General features: G+C 34.0%; 1 protein-coding gene across 7 annotated transcripts in view; it reads right to left on the bottom strand.

Annotated features, from left to right (window-relative positions):
• Window positions 1–23,506, bottom strand: part of ATP11B (ATPase phospholipid transporting 11B (putative)) — a 133,049-nt gene that overhangs the window by 10,552 nt on the left and 98,991 nt on the right. For 3 of the 7 annotated variants that reach the window (XM_082654901.1, XM_082654902.1, XM_082654907.1), the window contains 2 exons: window positions 22,261–22,426; window positions 8,388–8,521 (listed from right to left, as the gene is read on the bottom strand). In XM_082654901.1, coding sequence (XP_082511027.1) covers window positions 8,388–8,521; window positions 22,261–22,426 — 300 coding nt within the window. Of the gene's footprint in view, window positions 1–691; window positions 4,214–8,387; window positions 8,522–16,190; window positions 16,317–19,505; window positions 19,592–22,260; window positions 22,427–23,506 lie in introns of those variants that run through there. The other 4 variants (XM_082654904.1, XM_082654906.1, XM_082654905.1 and 1 more) reach the window with 4 other exon arrangements.

Below are 23,506 nucleotides of genomic sequence, written 5' to 3'. Positions count from 1 at the left end.
CTTACCTTTTTAATAAACGTAGATGAAATAATTACGTGGCAACTGACGAAGCATTAGAAACGATGACTGATCATTAGGTTAGAATATTTTAGAAATAAATGTTATATATATTTTATATATATATTTTAAATGTTATATTTTAAAGCACATTTTTAAAAACTTTAATTTTTTTGGCCGTGCCATGCAACATGTGGGATCTTAGTTCCCCGATCAGGGATTGAACCCTGAATTGGAAGCATGGAGTCTTAACCACTGGACCGCCAAGGAAGTCCCAGAAAGCACATATTTTCTATTAAACTAAGGCATTTCCAAATTTACACTGGCTGGTTTTTCATGAATGATACACTTTCTAGTTGAAGTGTGTTGGCCTTTACAGTTGGTGCATTTGAATCAGACAGCTTTTCAGGAACTGTACTGATAAGCTATAAAACTTGGGTAACAAAAGAACTTCTGGATTTTTGAAAACTGCAGTTAGTGAAAGGCATAATGGAACTTCTGTACTCTAATGGAGGGAAAATGTAGTAAAAATTTAGCTAAAAAAACCCCAAAAAACTTGGCAGTGCTGGTTGTGATGAGCAGAGAGAGGCTTAAAATGCATTCAAATAATGGAAAAAGACTTTTACTTACATAGGAAAATTTTTATTTGATAAATATAATTTCATAAACTTTAAAAAATTACTGAGAGCTGTACAATAGGTATACTACATTTACTGACAATGCAGATAATTTAGATATTAGACAGCCACAGTGTCTGAGGTCCAAGATTTTAAACTGAGTGTTGTGACAGTATTTCCAACTACTAATTATTCATAAAAATCTAAGTCACCATTATTACAAACATATCATTAGTTATGATCTATTTTTTGCAGGAATATCATTCAGGTTATCTCACATAAACAGCACTTTAATAATGTTCTATTTTTATGAAAATAGATGACTCATCAGGATAGAAATAAAAATGTCTCTAAAGGGGGACCAAAATTAATAAAACACGTTTTACATAACTCTTTGGTGTGTTAGTCTTATTAATGCCTGCTTGTATCATACTCCAAATTGATATTTACAGGAAAAACACAAACATGGATGATTTTCCCTTTCTCCCCAGTCCCCAATAACTTTTCAGAGCAGCATATGTTAAAAAGTTTTGGTATTAATTATAAATTTTTTAGTGGCCGTGACTCCTGCCTATCAGATAGGAGTCTGAAGCTTATCACAGGAGCCCAATTTCACAATCTTAACGCAGTAGAAACGACCCTGGTCTGAGTAAGGTATTCCCTAACTGGATGATTTGCCTCTGTTTAACCTCCTACTCAGGACAGTGCCAGAGTTTGGATCAGGTCTGGGAAGCCTTTGGACCTCAGGGAGATTAAGACCCAAGGAGGAGGCTAGTTAAGAGAAATTCAAACTAAATTCTCCCCTTTTTTCTTCTCAACCCCACAGAAAGGCTGGGTAGCTGTAGTTCTCCTGGCCCACATTCTACTCCTTCTGGGGTGAGCCTAATGCTTTCTAAAGCTAAGGCAGGGTGCTGAGTCACCTAAAGCAGCTGATAGGCAATTTTGGAAACTGACTTGGTGCTTGCTGCTATCTTCAGGGCTACAGGCTTCAGGCTAGGCAAAAGCAAGCAAGTGAGGCAAATAGATTTGGGACCACTAACTAGCAGTAACACATGTAGCATCGTACCCTGGTTTTGGCAGATAAAAGTTAATTATCAACATCATACTTTCCAAAGAATTTTAAAGAAATATGCAAGGGAGAAAATTTCTGATTATGCAGTAATAGTTTTACAATATGAATATTTAGCACTAGAAAACTACCACAAGTTTGTAGACAAGAGTTGCTTTCTTAAATAAACAGAAGAAAACCCCTTTCTTACAAGCTAATCTTCCTTTAAATGGAGTAGGTTTTGAACAACAGACTAGGAGAAGCATGTCAGCGGATGCTATTAACTTTTTTCAGATATAAAATTCCTACATAACTTCAAATACTGAACGCAGAAAATTGCATCAATCACACCTTGAGCACCATATAGGCTAGCTGACCTCATGCCTTGCTGTAGTTGGTCAGAGACTGCTTGATGGCTTTGCAGTCCTTCCCTAGTGTTAGTAGTCAGTTAAACTGATGGCAAATAAACACTGTAAGGTAGATGTAATGCAGGGCTACTGAACGTCATTTTGTTATATGAACATTTTATAAGACAGTCTAAGAAAAAGCAAATTCTGTATTATTCTCCACTAATACTCTACTGAATATTTTCTGCAATATTTCCTCTTCTGGAACATGAGCTGGTAAGGGTACACACTGTACATTATCCCTTTACTGTATTTGCAGGATAACAGTATCTTCCTAAACTCAATCTAAGTTAAAGAAGGGCTATTTATGAAAATTAATATTTAGGCTGAAATTCATAACCTAATATCCTTACATTATTGAAAGAGACAAATGTTATATTAGCAAGAAAACAGTTTACCAGTGAACAAAGGTAAAGTCTTAATTCTACCATTCTTCCCCTACCAGCCCAATTCCAGAAGTCTTATATTCATGAAATGGGAAAGGGGTGGAGGGTTGTGCAATAAACCTACAGAAAGGAATTATCATATTCTCCAGGGAAAATTTTGGCAACACCTTACTTAACCATTTCCATACAATTTTGAATGTATATGTACACAATAATATGCTTAGAGATGAGTAACAGTTCTTTAATAATCATTTCCAAGTTTTAAAACATTACTTTTTATCAAAACAAATGACAACACTGGATCTACATGATAAACTCAGGATGAAAATCAAGTACTGAACTGCAGTGAGTTAACAGCAGTAATACATACCTGATTAATTATTTTTAGCATTTAAATTTACTGCAGCCATTACCCCATATAATTTAGCATTTTAGACTTTGCTTCATTTACATTCTATAGCCACACCTTATAATGGGACACTGGGCAGATTTCACTTCACTGTAGTAGTCTGCTGTAAGTTAGATAACGTATACTAACCTAAAAATAACAGGATTCTCATCTGAAATTCTTTATTCTAAAAGCTAGCTTACTGAAAAGCAAGAGCAATTCTGAGCTAGTTACAGAAAGAGGCTCTTCTCATTTTATTGATTTAATTATCCTAATATTTTGATTTGTATAATTAAAAGTATTTGCAATATTTAAATAGTTTTCAAACTGGTTTTTTATTGATTATAGTTGAATTTACAACAGTGTCGTAAAATACTATACACAGAGCCTTCAGATAGACAAAAAAAGCAAATTTAAATATATTAACCAGATTAAAGCATGCGAAAGATCCAATGATAAACACATTAAATAATAATATGCTAATGGTGTCTAATTTACCCACTATAGGTTCTTTACATTGTCACAAAAATAGTAAACATCAATTTGAAATTTGGTGAATGGACTTGATTCCTGATTTATAGGTAAGATATGATATACCCTTTGCATGTATATGGTTAACTTAACTGGTTGTGTTACAGTACATTTAGAGAAGTTTTGGTACTGGTATATATTTACTACCCATACTGCAGCAAATAATGGTTGGAAATGCATTCTCCTAATTTGCTCTGTGAACTTAGAAAGCACTAATGAATGAACAAACATGGGTCACTGAGGGACCATATTCCTTACTATTCACATTAACTTTTCCCATGAAAAGTTTCAAATATAACTCTAATAAAAAAATAGAGTTTTCAAGGCAAACTTTTCAGCATAATTTATAGAGGCAGATTTAAACAGAAGACTCAATAACCAAGCCATACTAAAAAACACAGTTAACTAGGAATTAGCTCCCTTTTCTACCTTGATGTTAAAATATTTAGTGGCCTTAGCAAAAGGCTGAAATGCCATTGGGAGTCCCATAAGCACACGGGGACAACCCAGATAAAGAGATGAAAAATGTCTCTTTATTCATAAATTTTAACATGTTCAGATTTAAATTAAGAGGGCAGCTGACAGGGGTGCATGGTAATGCTTTTCGTTTGTTTGCCATTATAACTCTGAGTGGGCATGAACTACTCCAGAGATTTCAGAAAGTAATTCCGCAGAGGTAGTGTGGCCATCACCAGGATGATCACACTGAATTTTAGGAAAGGAGTTGAAATGGCTCCCACAAAGTACTACTGCCCCTTTAACAAGTAGACGAGTCCATTGTGGAGAGAGTCAAGATGCTCCTGTCGTTGGTATAGAAAGGATCCGATGCACTCCATGATCTAAAGTAACAATAAGAGAAAAGTTTGGCTCACCAGGACCTATGTTTCAATTGAGAAAAAATTTTACTCTAAAACTTAGGACCAAAATGCGATTTGAGTATTAAAATAAGCACTGATTGATGCATTTTAAATGCTAAAGATAAGTTCTTCTTACTAGCACTGAAGGACCAAACATTATATTATACAAAAACTTGGGAAAAATAATGCTCTAGTCATCATATAAAAATATTAGCCAAAATTCATTAGCATTAAAACAATTTCTATAGGTAGCAAAGCATGAGACACTCTTAAAATCTTAATTCAATAAGAAACAAGTTTGTTATTAAGAGGTATGCACATTTGGTTTTACTGAAAAGCAACTAGGCTGTATTTTGACATCACGAAAGCAAACAAACAAAAATCCCACTTACCAAAAGCTTTGGAATGAAACAGTAGTATGTTCATATTATATTATTATTTCTTTTCAGGTATAAATTCTATTCTAAAGGTTTTAGCATTAATTAGCTTGAACAAAGTAAATGTTTTAATTCAATAGGTATCAAAGACACCTTGAACGAAGTAAATGTTTTGACTCAATAGGTATCAAAGACAGCTAGAAGTCACTAGGGTTTTCACTTAACTAAGAACAAATGATCCTCTGTTGGTCTGGAAAATGTTAACTACTGTCTGTCTGAATGATAAGGCCATAAGCAATTCATTATATAATACTTTATTTGCAGCTGTACCAATTTCAGCTAAAATAACTTAAGACTAAAAATAGCCTGCCATGCTTAAAATGGCCTAACCTATTTCAAGGACAGTATTAGGATTACCAAGTTAAAGGTGGCCTTTCTTAGAAGACTAAAAGCACTTAATAAATACATTTTATGTAACTTTTTCCAGGGTTCCCACTTTCCTTAAATAGAGGAGTTAGAGAAAGAGATTAGCACTTAAAATGGCCCAAATTCACTTTTATAAAAAATCTGCTGTTTCCTACAGACTAAAGTTTGTATGTAGTTCAATTATAAACCGATTAAGTGAGCACAGTCACAATGAAGACTGGAACCTAGAAACTTTACAAAGTTGGCAAAGAGGAAGACAAACAAGCAACAACAATACCAGTGGTTTACAGGTTCTCTAATTTTACTAGTTTCCAGAAAACTTAAACAGTATCTACCTTCGTTTAAGAAGGGCTTGCTCACTACGGTCTCTCTAGCACCTAGAACTGTGCTATAGTAGGTACTCAGTATTTGTAAAATAAATGAATGGAGTAAGATTATGAACATTTCTTAGAGTAAGTATTTATGCAAGAAAAAGTATGCTCAGACACACATGACAAAACATAACTATAAACAATACTCCCAAACTGCCAATATTTTAGTTTTTCCTCTTTCCCAACCATTGCTTACATAGAAGAATCTTATTAGGTAAGGTTTCCTTCATTTTTGATCTTTTCAAAGCACACATGTGCATTCATATTGTTAAATATCATATTTGACAGAACATTAAACACCTGAACTACATATTAACTATTAACTCCTTTCTACTTAAAAGACAGTTTTGATTAGGATAAAGTAACTGTTGGTAAATTACACACAGAAAAGCATTTATTGCTGAAGTACAGCCCTTTAGAGTACAACATGGCATATCCTTTATGTAGCACCATGATGCTATCTTTGAAACAGAGTTTGCAATATGGCATATTCCTTTGACAACATCAATTAGTAAAATGTAAGTAGAATTTTTGTGCCTGGATGGTAAAACTTTATTAGTAAAGAAATCTGTCATATGAAAGCACTAATTGTATTTCTCAGGAGATGACCATTACCTCTTATGTTTAATTAATGTTAATGGAACAAATATCCAAAGGATTCTACATCTTGTAAATAGAGGTATCAGTCTTGCCCTACCTTTTAAATTAGACATGAGAGAAATGTAGAATAGACGCTATTCCAAAAGCAAAACAGAATGCCAAATATATTTCGCTAAAACAATTACAAGTAAAAAACAAAAACAAATGACTTTTCAAAGTTTAAATATGTTAATGGATCCATGGCAATATTCATATAGCCCTTAGAAAAGCACCAAGTGGTTTTGAATATTGTATAATTTTATCCACTAAAAAAAAAATAGAACAAATCTCAAAAAACTTTTTAGATTATTCATTTGAAGAAAACAGGGAGATAATGACAGTAGTAACCAACAGCATAACCTGAGATGCTGGACAAAATTGGAAAGGTATTTATAGTCTGTCAAATAAGATATTCATTACTGTTAAACATTTTATTAGAAAAAAAAAACTCTTAAAAAGAAAAAAAGTGAGATACAATTTTAAGGGGAAAGAAGTACAGATGAGAAGAGACACCTTCAACAGAACATGCAGAAATAAATCCCATAATTCCTTGGGCAGGTTCAAAAGGGATAATGCAGCATAAAAATGGTTATGTAAAGAATAATGGGGTGCATCACCTAAATAGTTGATATTCAGAAAATGGGAATATATATAAAGCAGAAAAATATTCTGGGATCATTTAAAATTAATTCTAGTCTTTTTTTAGTAGTTAGTGAAGACGTATATTGTCATTAAAGAGAATTTTGTGTTGAAAATGATGTTCTAAAAATTCTATACAAGTTCTACAGTAGTCTCTTAGTCTAATTCCCACCTTAGTTCTGTGCAGTAAAGCTGTCTTATATTATACATTAGGTCTTTCTGGAACTTCCTTTGGGACACTTGTTGGCCTGGGTACATGACAGAACTACTTTCTTATAATGCATTTCATAATACAGTTGTGTAAGTCATAACATACAAGTCCCAATAAATTTAGGTGCTCATAGTAATTCTTACATGTGGAAAAAAATGCCTACAAAATAATATCACAGCATTATGGAAATATTTTTGATCACATTATAATCAACAAATGGGGTCTGAAACCACAGACATTATGTTATTAACATAAGAATGCTCTTTATAAATGCAACTGTACCATAAAGAAATGGCCACAACTAAAGGCAAAGTGGGAACTAACAAGTTCACCAGTAAAAGTTACCTGAATTCTATGATACAAGAATGATGTCATACTCATTATTTTTAAAACATAAAGTCAACCAAATATTAAAAATTCTTATCAACAGATAAGAGTAGTGCCTCCTCTGCCCTTTATTCCCTGCTCCTGGGGTCTTTCCAACCTTTTCCCAGGCGTGGCACATGTAGAAAGTGATACTATTCATGTGGCACGCTGTGGACAATGGAAATGACCATCCATTCTTGCCCATCCGTAACCCTTCATGAACACGAGTGCACTGCTGCTCTGACTTTGAGACTTTGTTATCATTCACCTAAAGAATACCAAAGTGTGAAAAAAATTATTTCTATTCCTTAATATTCCCTAAATAATAACATGTCTCTTGGGGAAATGTATAAAGAATTGAATCAATTTCACTTTTAAATAATTTAAGTGGTATATACCAAAAAATGGTATTTTTGTTATGATCCAAAAGAGCAAATCTAATTCAAGAAACACATTTAGGAGAAGACAAAAACACTAAAATTCTTCTAAACCGTAATTTAAAGAGCCTGTTCTAACCTATAGACTTTTAATTAGACCATAAATACCGAGTAAAAACTTAAAAATCACAACTTATTTTAAAACCTCATTATACACATAAAAAGGTGTAGGAGAGCAGAATTTCAGCCTTTTATGTTTATAAATACCTCAAAGTCTCAAATGAGTGACTAGACAATATACATGAAGAATAAGAAAGGCAAAATCTTTTGACTTTACTATTATGTGTAGCTTATTTTGTAAATACAAAAAGCAAACATACAAGCAAAACAAATACAGGAAATAAAACAATTTAGGTATAATCAAAAAAATAAAGTTATAAAAATAAAACGAGTACCAGATACACACTCCTATTCACCACATTTGAGAAAGACTGTAAAGCAAGATATTTTGTTCATTAGATGAAAAGTCTCTTCAAAGGTGCTTTCTGTTCCTTTGTTAGTGAAAGAAACCCCTACACCCTAAAGCCACAAAGTGAAATACCATCAAAGAGTGCTAATAAACAGCACACTTCCTGCTTCAGTTGGTAAAACCAGGGGCTGATTTATTAGGTATCTAGAGATGCAGGTTCATCCTGTTCCAGTTTATAGGATACTCATCTGCAGCAAAGGCTACTTAGAGAAATTTCACACCTGCTGACATGGGACGGACTACATCTTCCTATTACTCGTTCCAGCATTCTTCCAACAGATGCGCACGCTGTTTCTCCTTCTGAGAAACAGCACATGGAGTCCAAGCACTTGATACTTGAATTTGTTTCAGTAAGCTGAAGGAGTTGAAGGAGAAAAATATTAGTTATTTATAGATTTGAAATTCCAAAAAGCATTAAAAAAACTGCAACAAGCACTTTAAAAACAAAAGTAATATATACATGTTTTCTATAATATGGAAATGTATGGAAGGCTTTAATTAAGAGTAATCATACAAAAATATTTAAAAGGCACTGTGTCCTAAATTAGAGGCTGAGTAAAATCATTATATAAAACAAGTACCTGGATACTATATAAATCTGCAAAGATTTTGCATTTTAATATCTTAATATATTATGATTAAAATGATTTATTTACATCAACCACTCAGAGACTTAATGAATTCTCATTCTTCTTTGAGCTTTTGTTTAGGTGAAATGCTCCTGCAACTTCAATTAAAAATATCTAGTAACTGAGAAAAGTAGAGTTTAAATTATTTTGAAGACTGGGAAATAACCAGGCAGGACCAAATCCCAATCTTCAACAATAACAACAACAATAGTAGCAAACACCTTATGTAGTGCCAGGTTCTAAACACCATATAGATATATATATGCACATCATAAATAATTCTTGAAAAAAGCATCATCTGCCTTAAATTGCTAAGCAACTATTAAGTGCTAATGCCCATAATAAGTTCATCTTGCTTTTTAAAAATTAACTGATGATACATTATTAAAATAAAGAAGTAACTAAGTAGTACTATTTAGATTTAAAACTGAATTAATTTCTGTAAGCTTGCAAGGTTTATATTGATTGAGGGATAAAAAAACCTGGCAAGAAAAACTTAAAGCCACAGTACTAATAATTTCAATCCTGTTAAAATAAGGGGTAAAAAATGGTATGACCACATAGCCCAATGACTCCCAACCCTGGTTTTGACAGTCAAGGGTACACCTAAATTTCTCAAGGGTTATCATTTTGAACTTATTTTCACTCATTTTCCTTTACATATATAACATATTGCATAACAAATCTTTCAAAAGCATAGAGGAAGGAAAACAACAAAAATAGATTCATTAGAGTGCTGCAATTCACAAAGGTTGGGAATCACCAAGTGTCGAGTGTAGGCATGGCAACAGGGGACACTTGTGGAGACACTCACAATGGACAGAGGACACAAACATGATGAAACGTAAATAACCTGGCATTCCGAACCTAAGCAACTGGTGAGGTCCTGCAAAATCCCTGCTCAGAATAATGCGCCAAATACCAAGCAGTGCGAGACAACTTGGTTCCTGTTAGGCAATGAACTGATTGCATCAATGTCCTAGGATCTGCTAAGCACTGAGAAATAGCCAAATTTTACTTATTCCTTCATTATAATACCCTTGGGTTTAGGACTGTTTACGATACTATTTCTTAAACTGTGTATTATGAGATATTTACAGACATTGCACGAAAAAAAGTTCTGTGGCCAATTAAGTTTGAGAAACACTAGTTCAAGGAATGTCTAAACAGACTTGGTGAGTAAAGGACTGTCAGTAAGTCAGGTTGTGCGGTCAGTCTCCAGGGAGAGAGCTAGACATGGTGCAATTCTCAAATTTGTTTTTTTCAGTAAACTCCCCTTCCTCCCCTCCCCAAATGGAACATTAATCAACACCAGGAGGAACATTAATATTCAGTGGAAGATTTTAGGAAATGCTGGTTTAGGTAACAGGATTTCACCAGTTGCCCAGTTTCCTCCTCGGGTCACTGGGCTCCAGCTTCCTCCATCTCAAAGCCAACCTCTGTAGGAAGCAGGACTTTAGAGCTCCCACATGCTCAAGGATAAAGTACTACACCTCAAAGAGGCCTGTAGGGCCCTTTATAACCTGATATCAGGCTGCCTTTGCTGCTCTACTTCTAAATGCTCCTGTACAGTCTCTACACAGCCAACCAGGCAGTGCTCCCTGCCTGTGGGTGTCAGGGCCTGTCACCAATTGGGGGGCAGACTGCTGACCCCTAACACCAAGTTCAGTTTAAATACCATCATCTCTATGAAACCTCCTCCACCTCTCCAACTATCAGTACTACCTCTTTCTCTCTAGATTCTACTCCAATTCTTGTTTGAATCATTTAAACGACAGAAGCACTGAACTTCAACTTATACTTCACTGAGCAAGGCACTGTGCTAGTTCCTAAAGGGGACAGCAACCCTGCCTTCAATCTGTTGAGTAAAGGATAAAGAAAAGGGTGGGAGATAAGCCAGAACAAGTAATAATGGCAGTTATATTAATGGAATGCTTACTATGTATGTGCCAGTTAGTATATAAGATGCTTCTCATGGATTATCTCATTTATAACCACCTTTTTGGACAGGCACCAGGCTCATACACATTTTACAGATGAGGAAACAGAGAAGTTAAAAATATGTTCATGCTCACCCAGCTGGGGCTTGAGTCTTGGTTTGATTCCAGGGCCCAAACCTCTTTACCATGCTGTTATACTGCCTTCTTATAATTATGGTATGAAGCAGAGTACAATATTGAAAAAGAGAAAGGAAAGCTCAAACCCAGCTGTTGTTGTTGGTATTACTGGGAGAGCATGAGAGATTTGATGAAAAAGATGGCATATGAAGACTGGATGGGATTTCAATAGCTGGAGATGGGAGAGTAACAGCATTCCAGGCTAAGCAGAGAGAATGAGTAACTGCGTGGGCAGAGAAGTATGATGTGCATTTAGTGCATGTTTAGCCTAAGTGTAGACAGAGTAGTTGTTACTCCTACCCCCTTGCAAAAAGACCAGTGTGACTCTAAGTGTGATCTATGGATCACTGTTGGTCTGAAAACACTGTTACTAGCTCATGAGAGACAAGTGCGTCTGGCCCGTGAGAGTAAGAGATTAGACAATTTTATGGCAATTTGACAGAATACTTTTGTAACTGTTGAATCTAATTTAAAAAATGGGGCTTATTTTATATATCTTTCAAATTTCATTTCCTAGTAATTCATTTTTATTGTATTTTACAAAAGTATTGGTCCGTGATGAACTGGAAATGAACAACAATAAAACAAACAAGAAAACAAACTGGTCATTCACAACATTTATCTGGGGAGCACTGAACTAGACCAGAAACTTGAAAGAGCAAGGGGTTTGTTTCTTCTTAGCTTAACAACATGTGCTTTACTACTGCTGGTGCTCAACCAACTGACAGGGATTCACTAAAGATAACATCCATAAGGTCAGCAGCATTTGAGTGTCCACATACATGCAGAACACTGCTTAGGTTTGGATCTGCTTTGCATTCATCACCTTTTACTTTAAAACCTAAGGACAAGTATTAAACTAAGGGCAACTCAACACAGAGAGTAAACATCTTAATATGTCAAAAATATTATACTGGCTTCCCTGGTGGCGCAGTGGTTGGGAGTCCGCCTGCCGATGCCGGGGACATGGGTTTGTGCCCCGGTCCGGGAGGAGCCCACATGCTGCGGAGCAGCTAGGCCCGTGAGCCATGGCCGCTGAGCCTGCGCGTCCGGAGCCTGTGCTCCGCAGCGGGAGAGGCTGCGGCGATGAGAGGCCCGCGTACCGCAAAAAAAAAAAAAAAAAAAAAAAAAAAAGAAATGACTTTTTCAGATCACCTTCTGAACTAAGCAAAATATATTTCCTTTTTATTCCCTAAGGAGAAAGAAAAAACCCAACTGTTTTGAAAATGCTGGTTAACTGTGTTACTGTAAAGCTATCTATAGAAAACACTATAGTGTTCTCTAGCAAACCTCCAAGCTCCATCATTTTCCATATATACATATTTGATCTCATATCATAGCTTCCAGTATAACCGGGGGTGGAGCATTTAGATCTCATTTCATTCAAAGTAAGGAGAGGGAGTCATTACCTTTTTAAAAAAGAGACTATTAATAAATACTAGAAAAGAAAACAAGTAACAGGAGTGAGACCCTACCTGGTGGCACTAAACAGTAACTTTTAACTTAACAGAAATTTTGATTTATTGGTAAGACTCACTCTCCACCACATTTACGTCCCAGAAACAACCACATAACTTAGAGCTAAAAGGGCTGCCAAGCAAAACAACTATGGAGATCCAACATGGGTATGTATGGCTAATAAAAATTTTCATCTTTATAGAACTTCCCTTTTGAAATAAATTCTGGCTCACTGCTCTTATTTCCATTATTTTCACATCAATGATGGTAAACATTTAGAAGTTTCTCCTGTTACTTCTATAAAAATCTTCCTTAAATTTTCTAAGTGTTGGAAAACTGTCATACGTTTCTAAGTTTTTTAGTCACGCCTATGACATTTTACCCTATCAAATCAAATAAAGTTCTTTTAAGTTTAGATAGAAATTATTTAACTATTGACCATATTTGTTCTTTTGCCTGTAAAATTGTTTTATATACTTCATAATCAAAGAACACCTTGTTTAGCCTTAAAGGAGATATTTGGAAAGAAGCCTTAAACTATAATTATGGAGGGAAGAAAAGGCATTTAAGGAAATGATTTTCTTTTAAATGTGAGATCAAAAGTCATCAAATGTTACCAATTTCCATATATGGCTAAGAATAATAAAACCCCTACAACAAGTTAATAGCTTCAAGTTCTTATTCAGAATTGGAAAAGGTACCTGTTTAATGATGGTATTTAAATAACTGCTTCGCTTACTCAAGGCCTCTTTCTCCAAAACATGCTGTAAGCTCACATTTACTCCTCTGGACTCCCTTCCCTTTCTTTTTCACCAAGTAAAATAAACAATTTTGAAAGCCAATTATAAGTATAAATAAAATACCTCTATACTGACTTTTAGGGATCTCCAGAATGAAGGAGATTTCCATATGTGTTGCCTTAATTTACGTGTGAAAATAAGCATACAATATGAATTCTATTTATTAGGTAAGCTTGTTCTTTTTTTTTTGTGGTACGCAGGCCTCTCACTGCTGTGGCCCCTCCCGCTGCGGAGCACAGGCTCCGGACGTGCAGGCTCAGCGGCCATGGCTCACGAGCCCAGCCGCTCCGTGGCATGTGGGATCTTCCCGGACTGGGGCACAAACCCGTGTCTCCTGCATCGGCAGGCAGACTCTCAACCACTGCGCCACCAGGGAAGCCCAGGTAAGCTTATTTTAATAAACTTGGCTTATTCCTTGTTTCAAAAAGACTGAGGCCCCTTTATTTTAATGATGTGATTGCCAAATAACAGTATCTGACTAGGAATTTGTAGTTTAGGTGAACAAGAGTATGAATTATCTGTGAAAAATGATAAAATCTCCGATTTTAATTTAATGGAGAGGGTAAATCAGAATAGCAACAATTAACTAATCAGCACAGCTGATGTTAAGAAATCAGTTTTCTAACTATCAATCATTCACAGCATATCTCATTACCATTTGGTAGAAATAATATCAATACTAATATTTTTCTTCATTTTGACCTCCAGATGAAAAAGCTATTCAATAAGTCAGGACAGATTTGAAAATAACATTAGTTTTGTAAACTGTCACACTTATCAGATATGCATCTAGGTCCTGCCTTACTATTATTAGTCTTTTAAATGTTCGATTGTATTTGTTTACAAAATTTTACTCATTCAGAAAAGTGTAGCTTTTAGTGGCCAATAACTAAATACAGGCCATTAAGGTTTTCTGTTCCTTTTGTAGTTCACTGCTTTGTTAAGTGAAGCAATAGCTATATGTATCTTTGTCACACAAGAAGAGGAAGGTGACTTGTAGTTGGTTGAAACTGCTTAAAATGTTTTTTGTTGGTGGTGGTGGCAGGTTTCAGGTCTGGGGCTTAAGTGTCCTGGTTCACAATGAGAAAGGTCAGTAGCCGTAGCATCCTGCTGATATCTCTATGGTAGCTAGGTGCAAGCTGGAAAGAGGGCATCCAGAGTAGGGCCAGGAATCCAGAGACAAAAATGTGACAGAACAATGAAGGCCTAAGAGGCAGGGTGACATAGAGGGAGATGACTAGGAGAGTCTAGCCCATGGCAACATTTAGGGCTCAGCATAATTCTGCCAGATTTGGCAAGGCTGACCAAATTTTGATTAGAGAAACAACTGCCGTTTCAAGACAGAAAATATAGGAGAGAGAGATTATTTAATACTTACTTTTTAAAAAGTGATTTTTATCTCAAAATATATGCCCAAGACAGAAATATATGAGACGAGAAATACTCAAGATATATTTCATTCAACTAATTAAAATTCAGTGATAAGCAGAAAAAAACTGCAGATCAGGGTAAGCACCTCCAGCAATTTTACTAAAATCATATCGATGGTTTGAGGGCTTTTCTACTTTCTTGTTTATAGGAAGAGAGACCATATGTCACAGGATGATAAAAGAATTCACTTATCATTCCTTTGTAAAAGTAACCATAACAAGGCCCCTATTATTGAACAGGGGTATTCTAAGAACCCAATTCTCAACTGTTCTATACATTTTAATAGACATATTAAAGTAAAGCAGCACCATATCCATGTCTTTTGAAATATCCACTTGAGCTTGAATCTTTGGGGAACTTTTATCGCAGAGGACATAATTTCACAGTATTAGCACAGTCAGTTCCCAAATGGATTATGTGCTCTGGGAATTAACCAGGACATCTTATAAATCCCAGCTAGCTTCCCCTCTTTAATCAATGAGTTCTTCAGCTGAGTTTTCCTTGTAACCAATGAGGGCATGTTCTAAAAACTAAAAATCTTTCTATATTTATCAAAGCAAAATACAAGATAAATATATTATGAAGGTAATCATATGGAATATCCCAAAACAAAATAAAAATTCAGAATTGTTTTGAATTTCAACTAATAATAATAATGACTGGGAGTTGATTAATCTTCAACATTTTCCATTTTCAGCAATTCACTAAAGGAATCTAATTTTTAACATATGTCTTCCAGAATAATTCACATTTTTTCAAATTATTGTACCTGTTCCACTGTCTGATTTATAATCTTCAAGTAGCTTTGTTTTAAAGTTTCACCATTTATGAGGGTTATCTCAGATAAGACAACAGCACCTTCTTGACCAGTAATTAGAATGTACAAAGTGGCAAACAGCCCAAGTAAAAATATAATTACTAGTGGTAAGAATTTTTATCTTCCATGGTTACTACCAATTAAAATATTTTGCATATCCCAATTAGGTCTAGAAGTGGTTGTTAGGGTTTAATTCTCAAGAGGGAGTGAATCAAGTCCTCATTAATTCATACTTTTTTATTACAAAGATGTAATTATGAAAGTTTATGAAAAGTAAGAACTGAGAGTTTGGTGAATACCAGTCAACAGAAAATTATTCAGTACCAAGTCTAAGCACTCACTCATTTGACCATTCAACTCAAGAGGTAGACTTAGATAAGTAATTCAGTGTCTAACTATGTTAACATGTATAAAATGACACATAACTACAAGTGGGAAAAGTGATTTGGGAAATAACAGAAATAGCATGACATATTTTCAAAAGAAGTGAAAAGGAATAAATTCTTGAGTATAAGACAATAGGTTAGAATTTGAAGTAAAGTAAGATTTAACACTATAAATCCAAAGGAAGATTAATGAAATATTCAGATACAGACATATAAAAAATGTAAAGATCATAAAAAAGGAAAACAGGTAAACAAAAACAATATATGAGAAATGGTGAAGGAATTAGTAAAGTAAAAACTGAAATGTCAGGCCAGTTCTCCCATAGCATGCCCCAAGCTTGAGAACTTAGCAGATATGTCCCCAGGAAGGTCCAGCGCAGTACTACCTAGTGCACGTAAGAACTGTCCTGCTGGCTGCAAGCCTCAGCTAGCAGGTGCCTACTGTCCTCCCCTCTGTGCTTGCTTTCAGCAAATTCATATGCTGAGCTGACTGAACCCTTATCTTCTTCCATCTGGAAGGACAGAAAAGCAACAAGTCTCATATTACAGAACAATACTCTCACTGTATATAAGTTTAGAATCAAAATAGCAAGTTGGGGTCCACAATCTGTGAGGCACAAATGAAAGTTCACACAACACCACATTCATTTACTGTCACAAAAGAGAGCAAATAGTAGCTTCTTAAGGAGCATACAACAGAGCATACAAAAAAAAGCCATGATTTTCTGGTGCACAAAGTTAAATTAAAACCAGGTTTCCATGAATAAAATTAAATTTCTTCTATTAAACAAATTCCTTGCCACTAAGAGTTAGGGTTCTTATTGCAAAGGTATGTCCCATTTCGCATCTCTGATGCTCCCTCTCAGAAGACTTCTCTACTTTAACTGGACTTCAGCAGAGTGGAAGGGTCAATCATATGGCCTTTCAAATGTTAGACATAAGAGTAGGGGGGAGCTTGACTTGATGTAGTAAACAAAATTAATTTAATCCTTAATTTGAAATATATTTTTTAAGTGAGTGTTAACTTATATAAATTTCTACTCTTCTGCTTTTCCTATTTTTTTTTTTTTGGCTGTGTCTTGTGGGATCTTAGTTCCCCAACCAGGGATTGAACCCAGGCCCTTGGCAGTGAAAGCGCAAAGTCCTAACCACTGGCCCACCAGGGAATTCCCTCTATATTTTAAGTATTAGAAACCTTCTAAGGAGTATGTGCCCAGAGCCAAGCTAATTTTAACCTTTCTTAAATTATAAAAAAATGTCCTCAATAAATAAAAAACAATTTTCCCCCTCATTTCTATGTGTTTTCTCAGTCTTAGGACTAATCAATAATTATTTCTATAAAAAATGCTATAGTAAATTTCTTACATACATAAAAAATAAAGTAGTAGAATTCCTTGGTTTCAAGAGTACAGTAAGTTTATGTAAAGGTAGATTATTATTATAGTTTTGCCTATAACATAAAGGAGTGTAAAATACTCAAAATGAGTTTTCTTTTATTCAAAAGAAAATTAATAGTTTTGTGTTAATGGTCCTTAAGAAGTACTAACCTGATTAAAGATTTGAAAGCTCTTAAAGATATTCGATATACGCACAATCTTCCTCTCTGTCACAACAGTAAACAATTAAGCTACCATGAATCACACCCAGGAATATCGTTCAACGTAGTTCAAAAACAAGATGTATTCAAAATCCACAGCATGCATCAACAGACAGATGTTTGTGGACACTTGTTCTTCATGAAGCTATGAGCAAATGCCCATCCAGTGATCATTCACCACTCATGTAAGCAATTGTTATTTCTGCCTGGCCTTTGGTTGAGCACAGTATTTCTTTTTGTTTTTCTCTGATGCTGATAGTAAGCATATAGACCACAGTATGTAAAATAGTCATTTGATAGGTGAAGAACCTAGAGGCTCAGAAAGGTGAACTAATTTCATTAGGATATACAGGGTGCAGGGCCAAGGGCATGCTGTGCTAGCATTCAGGCCCACCATCTCCCCAACAGGGCTCTTCTCTCTTTGTTACACCACCTGATTGGACAGTGCTTACGGGAAACACTACCTGACTCATGTACCCTGCTCTCATTGTGTTCCTTCACAGATGAATGTTAAGCTTACTACTTTATTACACTATTAAGGAGAGTGGGATCTCTTTAATTTATGATCTCCGTGTATCATTCTTTTTTAGTCTATCATTGCTCAAAAAATGTTGCTTGATTTGAGCCACCATGATATGAGAAAATATGATTTAATAAAAACATTAAGATTATTCACAATGTAAAACTTAATCCTCACAGAAGTGCTTGCCGGAGTGTTCTTTTAAATAATGAGCTCTCCTATTGCCTTGGAGCTAAATAATTAGATGTTTGAAAATGTGATAAATACACACTGTTTTCAGAAGGCACATATAGATAAAATGTGATGCACATATTTGGCTCAACCAAAGGTGAAGGCAAATCTTCCAAGCTTGTTTTGATTTTAGTTCTTGTTTTATACATGAAATTTAGTTGACTACCACTTAACCACCCATTTGTATACTCATTTACAATTATTATACCTTTGTAATTCAAAGTAGAATATTTCAAAAATCCTGATGCTAATAGGAATAATAAAATCGAAAGGTTTGGTAAAATTTTCAAACAGCTCAAAATTATGAACTCATAGGACTACATAAGAAGTTATTTAAGCAGTGCTCTGTCAAAGTCATTTGTTTGATCAAGTGAACATAGATGGATTAGAAACCTTGAGAATAAAAAAGAATTAAAAAAAATATGACTAAAAATCCAGGGTGAGAAGTTGAAGGGTGCCAAAACAAAACAATCAGTTATATTACTTTTCCTTTTCAAACCAGACTGGAGTTAAAATTAATATATAGCTTTGGTATCTTAATATGAAAAGTTCTAGGATTTAAACTTTCATTCTCTTCCATCAAGACATCTTCGGATTACTGATTATTTTTTGTGGAAACTGACAGAATGGATCTGTCTGTGGAGATAAAGGTATACATATGAGATACAAAATGTATTGTTAAAATCTTACCTATTGTTTAAGCAAAAAAAAAAAAGGAAAAAAAATTAGGACACACTTTTGCATTATTTTAAAATAATTTGTAGTCAATAAACCTGCTTGAAATCTAGAGTGATTTTTTTTCAGGGCTGAATTATTTATACCAATAAAATAATTAAAAGTAAAAGAAAAAAGTATTTGTTCAATTTATAGATGCACTAAACAGCAGCAAGGATATGAAATGTTTCAGCAGCCATTACAGTGTACAAAGACAAATATACACATGTATTTGCAACACAGATTAAGGCAAGATAAAAAATGGGCAATTCTCACTTCCAAGTAACTGAAACTTAAAACTTTCAATTTCTGTAGCTTAAATTACTCAACATGCAGGAGCATTCTTACGTACCAGTACGACAAGCAGAAGCATTAGAATTGTGCTAGAAAAGGTAGTTAAGGTATAAAATATATAATAAGGTACAGATCTCTGTCCTGTTATACTGAATTTTTGTCTCAAAGAAATGGATGTATTTTTTAGGTTTTAACATGCATATTGATAAAGGTCAAATTAGAGACAGAGCTGTGCTAACAAAAATGCCCCACTCTTAATTCATGCCTCTGCCCATCTTTTGAATATTTTTAAATTGACCTTTAGCATGCAGAAGAGTTAATGAGGTTCTACTCCTCCTACTCTACCTAAGTTTGCTCAGCTGATTCCTTGCCCTCGACAATGGCTGCAGTGCGATGAACTCGTCACTGAAAGCGACTGTGTTGGAGTACATCTATAAGTGGACAGAAAAGGGATGGGACATACAACAAGTCAGTGAGCTGTATTTATCACCTAAGAGACAGACACAGGACAAGCTTTGTAAAGACATTTGTCCCTACAAGAATAGGATATATCATACATGGTACACATTTGTAGGGCCATTGGCTTTGCTATCAAAAGAATTTATTCTTAATACCACATTGTTATTCTGCAGAAAAACAAAGCTCAAAATAAATGCTGACAACTCTTCTTTTGATATGATTTTTCTTGCTACTTTTGGTAAGCAATGAAGTAAGTAGCTGACAACTTTCTAACAACTTTCTCAACATTTGAAATCAGAGTTGAAAGTACAAGGCTGAAATAATAAAGATTACTGACTATAGCGAAAGAATAATGTCACACACGGGATATGAATGACCATATACTGTCTCGACAAAAACAAAAAAATCCCCAGTAGGCTAGAAAATCCCTGAGTGGAAGTAGAGATTTCCTCTTTAGATTATTTTTATTTCCATGTTTATTTTTTATTGACGTATAGTTGATTTACAATGTTGGGCCAATCTCTGCTGTACAGCAAAGTGACTCAATTTTAAAAATATATATCACATTCTTTTTCTCTTTAGATTAGATCACAGTTGAACATCCAGTTAAATCATTTAAAAGGAATTTAGTAGGGTAGAAAGGGAGATTATACTGGCTTTCATACATAGAAAAATGATTGATTTTTAAAATCAACTCCATTTTTAATCAATTTAGCCTATGGTAAAATAACTAAAATATATATAAAGTACTTTTAACTTTTTCTTGTCTAAGGGTCCGCCTTAAAGTATCAAATATTTCCTGTGTAATCCTTTAAAAAGAGTTCTACAAAAATGGTAATAAGGACTAATATTATCACCTTTTATTATCATTAAGAAATCTCTAAGATATAATGCTCTGCCTAAAGAAAATTTCTAAGGATAAATGTAAATAAATCATTATTTACTTTTATAAAGAATAAGTTTTTAAGTGATGTCATTAATATATTTTGGTGAAATATAACTTTATATAGCCAAGAGGGCAAGACAAATATGTTCTCCATAAAGGTCTAGAAAAAGTATAATAGACAATGTATTAAAAGTAGTATTCTATTATCATGAATATCTCTGAAGATTAGAAAAAAGGCAAAACTTTCTGACATATATTTAAGTAATATATTGCAAGGTGGAAAAGTCTGCCCATATTGATATAAATATATGCATAGGCAGACACAGTAATCAGATTATGCAAAGTTTTTCAGCCCCATCTGAAGATCAGTATCAGAGCAACATCCTCATCTTTCTTATAGTTATGTTCTTACTGAGGACTTACTACATACAGACCCAGGGTTAGGCACTTTATATTAATGATCTCTAACCAGCAAGTAAGGTAGTTATTATTCTGATTCTACAGAGGAAGAAACTGAGGCTTAGGGAAGTGACTTGATTAAAGACATACATTTTATAAGTGGTTAAAACAGTATCTGAATTAAGTTTGTCAGGCTTCAGAGGCCTATGCTGCTTCAGTGGTGTTAAAATGTATATTGGCTAGGACTGAGTGACCAAAGCAAACAAGTGCTAAAGAAATGTTAATATGATCAACTGAAATTAAAACCAATACACTGTTTAAGAAGCCTAACTCAAATCACTAAATACTTAAGAAGCACTTATTCTATTTGTAGCATGAACACACAACTAAATTTCCAAAATTTGCTTGGCATACAGCAAATATGCAAAAAACAAAAAGAAAAACAAAACCCCCCTCAAAACCCTCAACCTAGGCAGAACTAAATGATTAATAAACTCTGTGTTTACAAGGGCATAAAAGTTGATTAGAATGTACTCTTGAGGACATATGTTCAATGCCATGATACGGTTAATAAGACAAACCAATATTTCTAGCTTATGTACAAGTCAAATACACAAAAAAGTCAAATATACTAAATAGCTATCATTTCTTGAGGATATACTCTGTGTTTGAACATTATTCCATTTAATCCTTATTACAAATGTAATGAGATAGACATTTGTCATAATTTTACCCATGAAGAAATGGAGACTTAAAGTTACAGAGCTACTCAGTGGTAGAATGTGGGTTTTGAACCCACAACTATCAGGCCCTAAAGACCATATTCTTAAACACTATGTAACATACTATTAATATCTGCTGTAGTATAATATTATTAGTAAGTGTTTAGTGAGAGAATATATTTTATAAAAATCCATTCTGTAGAAGTTATTTAGGTTAAAGAACTTATTTCATACTTTTGTTGAAAACAATATGACCTGAAGAAGCACTACTGAAATTCTAATGGTTCTGAAGAAATGGATATATATCCCAATTATATATATTTGATAGAAGGCTGTGATAATAGTATTTAAGACATATTTATACTATTATTTGGACATAACTTGATAGTTTTATACTTAAAACCTAGTTCTATTAATAACACAAGGTAATTTTTAAAAATTATAATTTTTCAGGAGTCATAAAATTCATAGCAACAATAACAACTTTAAAAATATCACATGTAACAATATTTATATTGCAAAATACTTGATACAGGAATAGATAATTTCCTATTTTCTAATATAAGCAAATTATAATGACAGCTATTCATCAAGACTCCTAATTAAAAAGGTATTGTATATAAAAAGTGGTTACCTGTGCCTTTTCAATATTTGTAGGATGAAACTGTCGGTCAAATACTTTCTTCACAATATCAAGAAATAGGCATGTAACAACCATGAGAATTATGGCAAACCAAGCAGAACCACTTGACAAGAGCTGAATAAATACAAAGTACATATTCTGGGAGCTCAAAAATGGCCTGCAAAGAAAGAAAGTGGGCTTATAATAAAAGAAGAAACCAACAAGACAGATTCTTAAATCAAGACATTAAGTAAACCCACTATACATGAAGGTTACAATTTTAAGAATACTCCAGGAAAATATTCAAAATGTGAAATCAGTGTAATTTAATTAATCAACTAACTAATAAAACATGGTAGATTTTAATTGTTAAAAATAAAATCCAATTTAATTCATTTGAATGACAACCATGGTTTTTATAATTAGGAAAGTGGCAAGTAATTGACTTATCCTACCTTAAGTGTTAGGATAATTCAAAAGAATTATGTAGTGAATAATACAGACTTAAGAGACCAAAAAAGCAAGAAAAAGTATGTAATAAAATATTTTCTACTAAGCAACTACAAGCTTGATTACCCAAATTTTAGGTTGAAAAGCTCTACTTAGAGGATCTTCTCTACACATGGATTTTAAAATAAATGTACTCACAAATATTAGTTCTACATAGTAGTAGGTATTGTCAAGATACTCTTTTTGGGTTTGTGTATATATCACTTCAAAAGAATGAGGGGAAATACCGGAAGAAATGCAGAAATAAAGAGGATTGAAAACAAACAAATGATATTCATTAGAGTATCTTTTTATAATCCTAAATGAAAGTTAATGTTTAGCCAATACAAGTTTTTCCCTGCCTTTTGTAATTTTGCCTGATACAGGGATCACAGGCACAGTAGGCAATGTAATATACATTCTCCAATTGAGGGATTTCAGCTGTCCATCACTTACCAAACAATCTTAGGAAAAGCATTAATTTTTAATCTATCAGAATAGCTGAATATCTGATTTTACCAATGAATATGCAGCACATTACTTTTGAGAGAGAAGTTAACTCATTCATGAAAATTTAATGATTCTACGTGACTTTTAAAATTATATACATTAATAATAATTTAAAGGTAATACGATTAGTGTAAAGAACATTAATTTTCAAGTAAATCCTAGCTTTGCTACTTTTAACCATTGTGATCTTGGAGCTCAGTTTCCAAATAGAAAAAAATGGGGTAACAAGATTATCATGATGAATCAATGTAATATCTTA

Source organism: Grampus griseus (assembly GCF_964374135.1).
Source record: "Grampus griseus genome assembly, chromosome: 5".
NCBI classification, from domain to species: Eukaryota; Metazoa; Chordata; class Mammalia; order Artiodactyla; family Delphinidae; genus Grampus; species Grampus griseus.
This window is presented reverse-complemented; position numbering and strand designations above follow the sequence as displayed.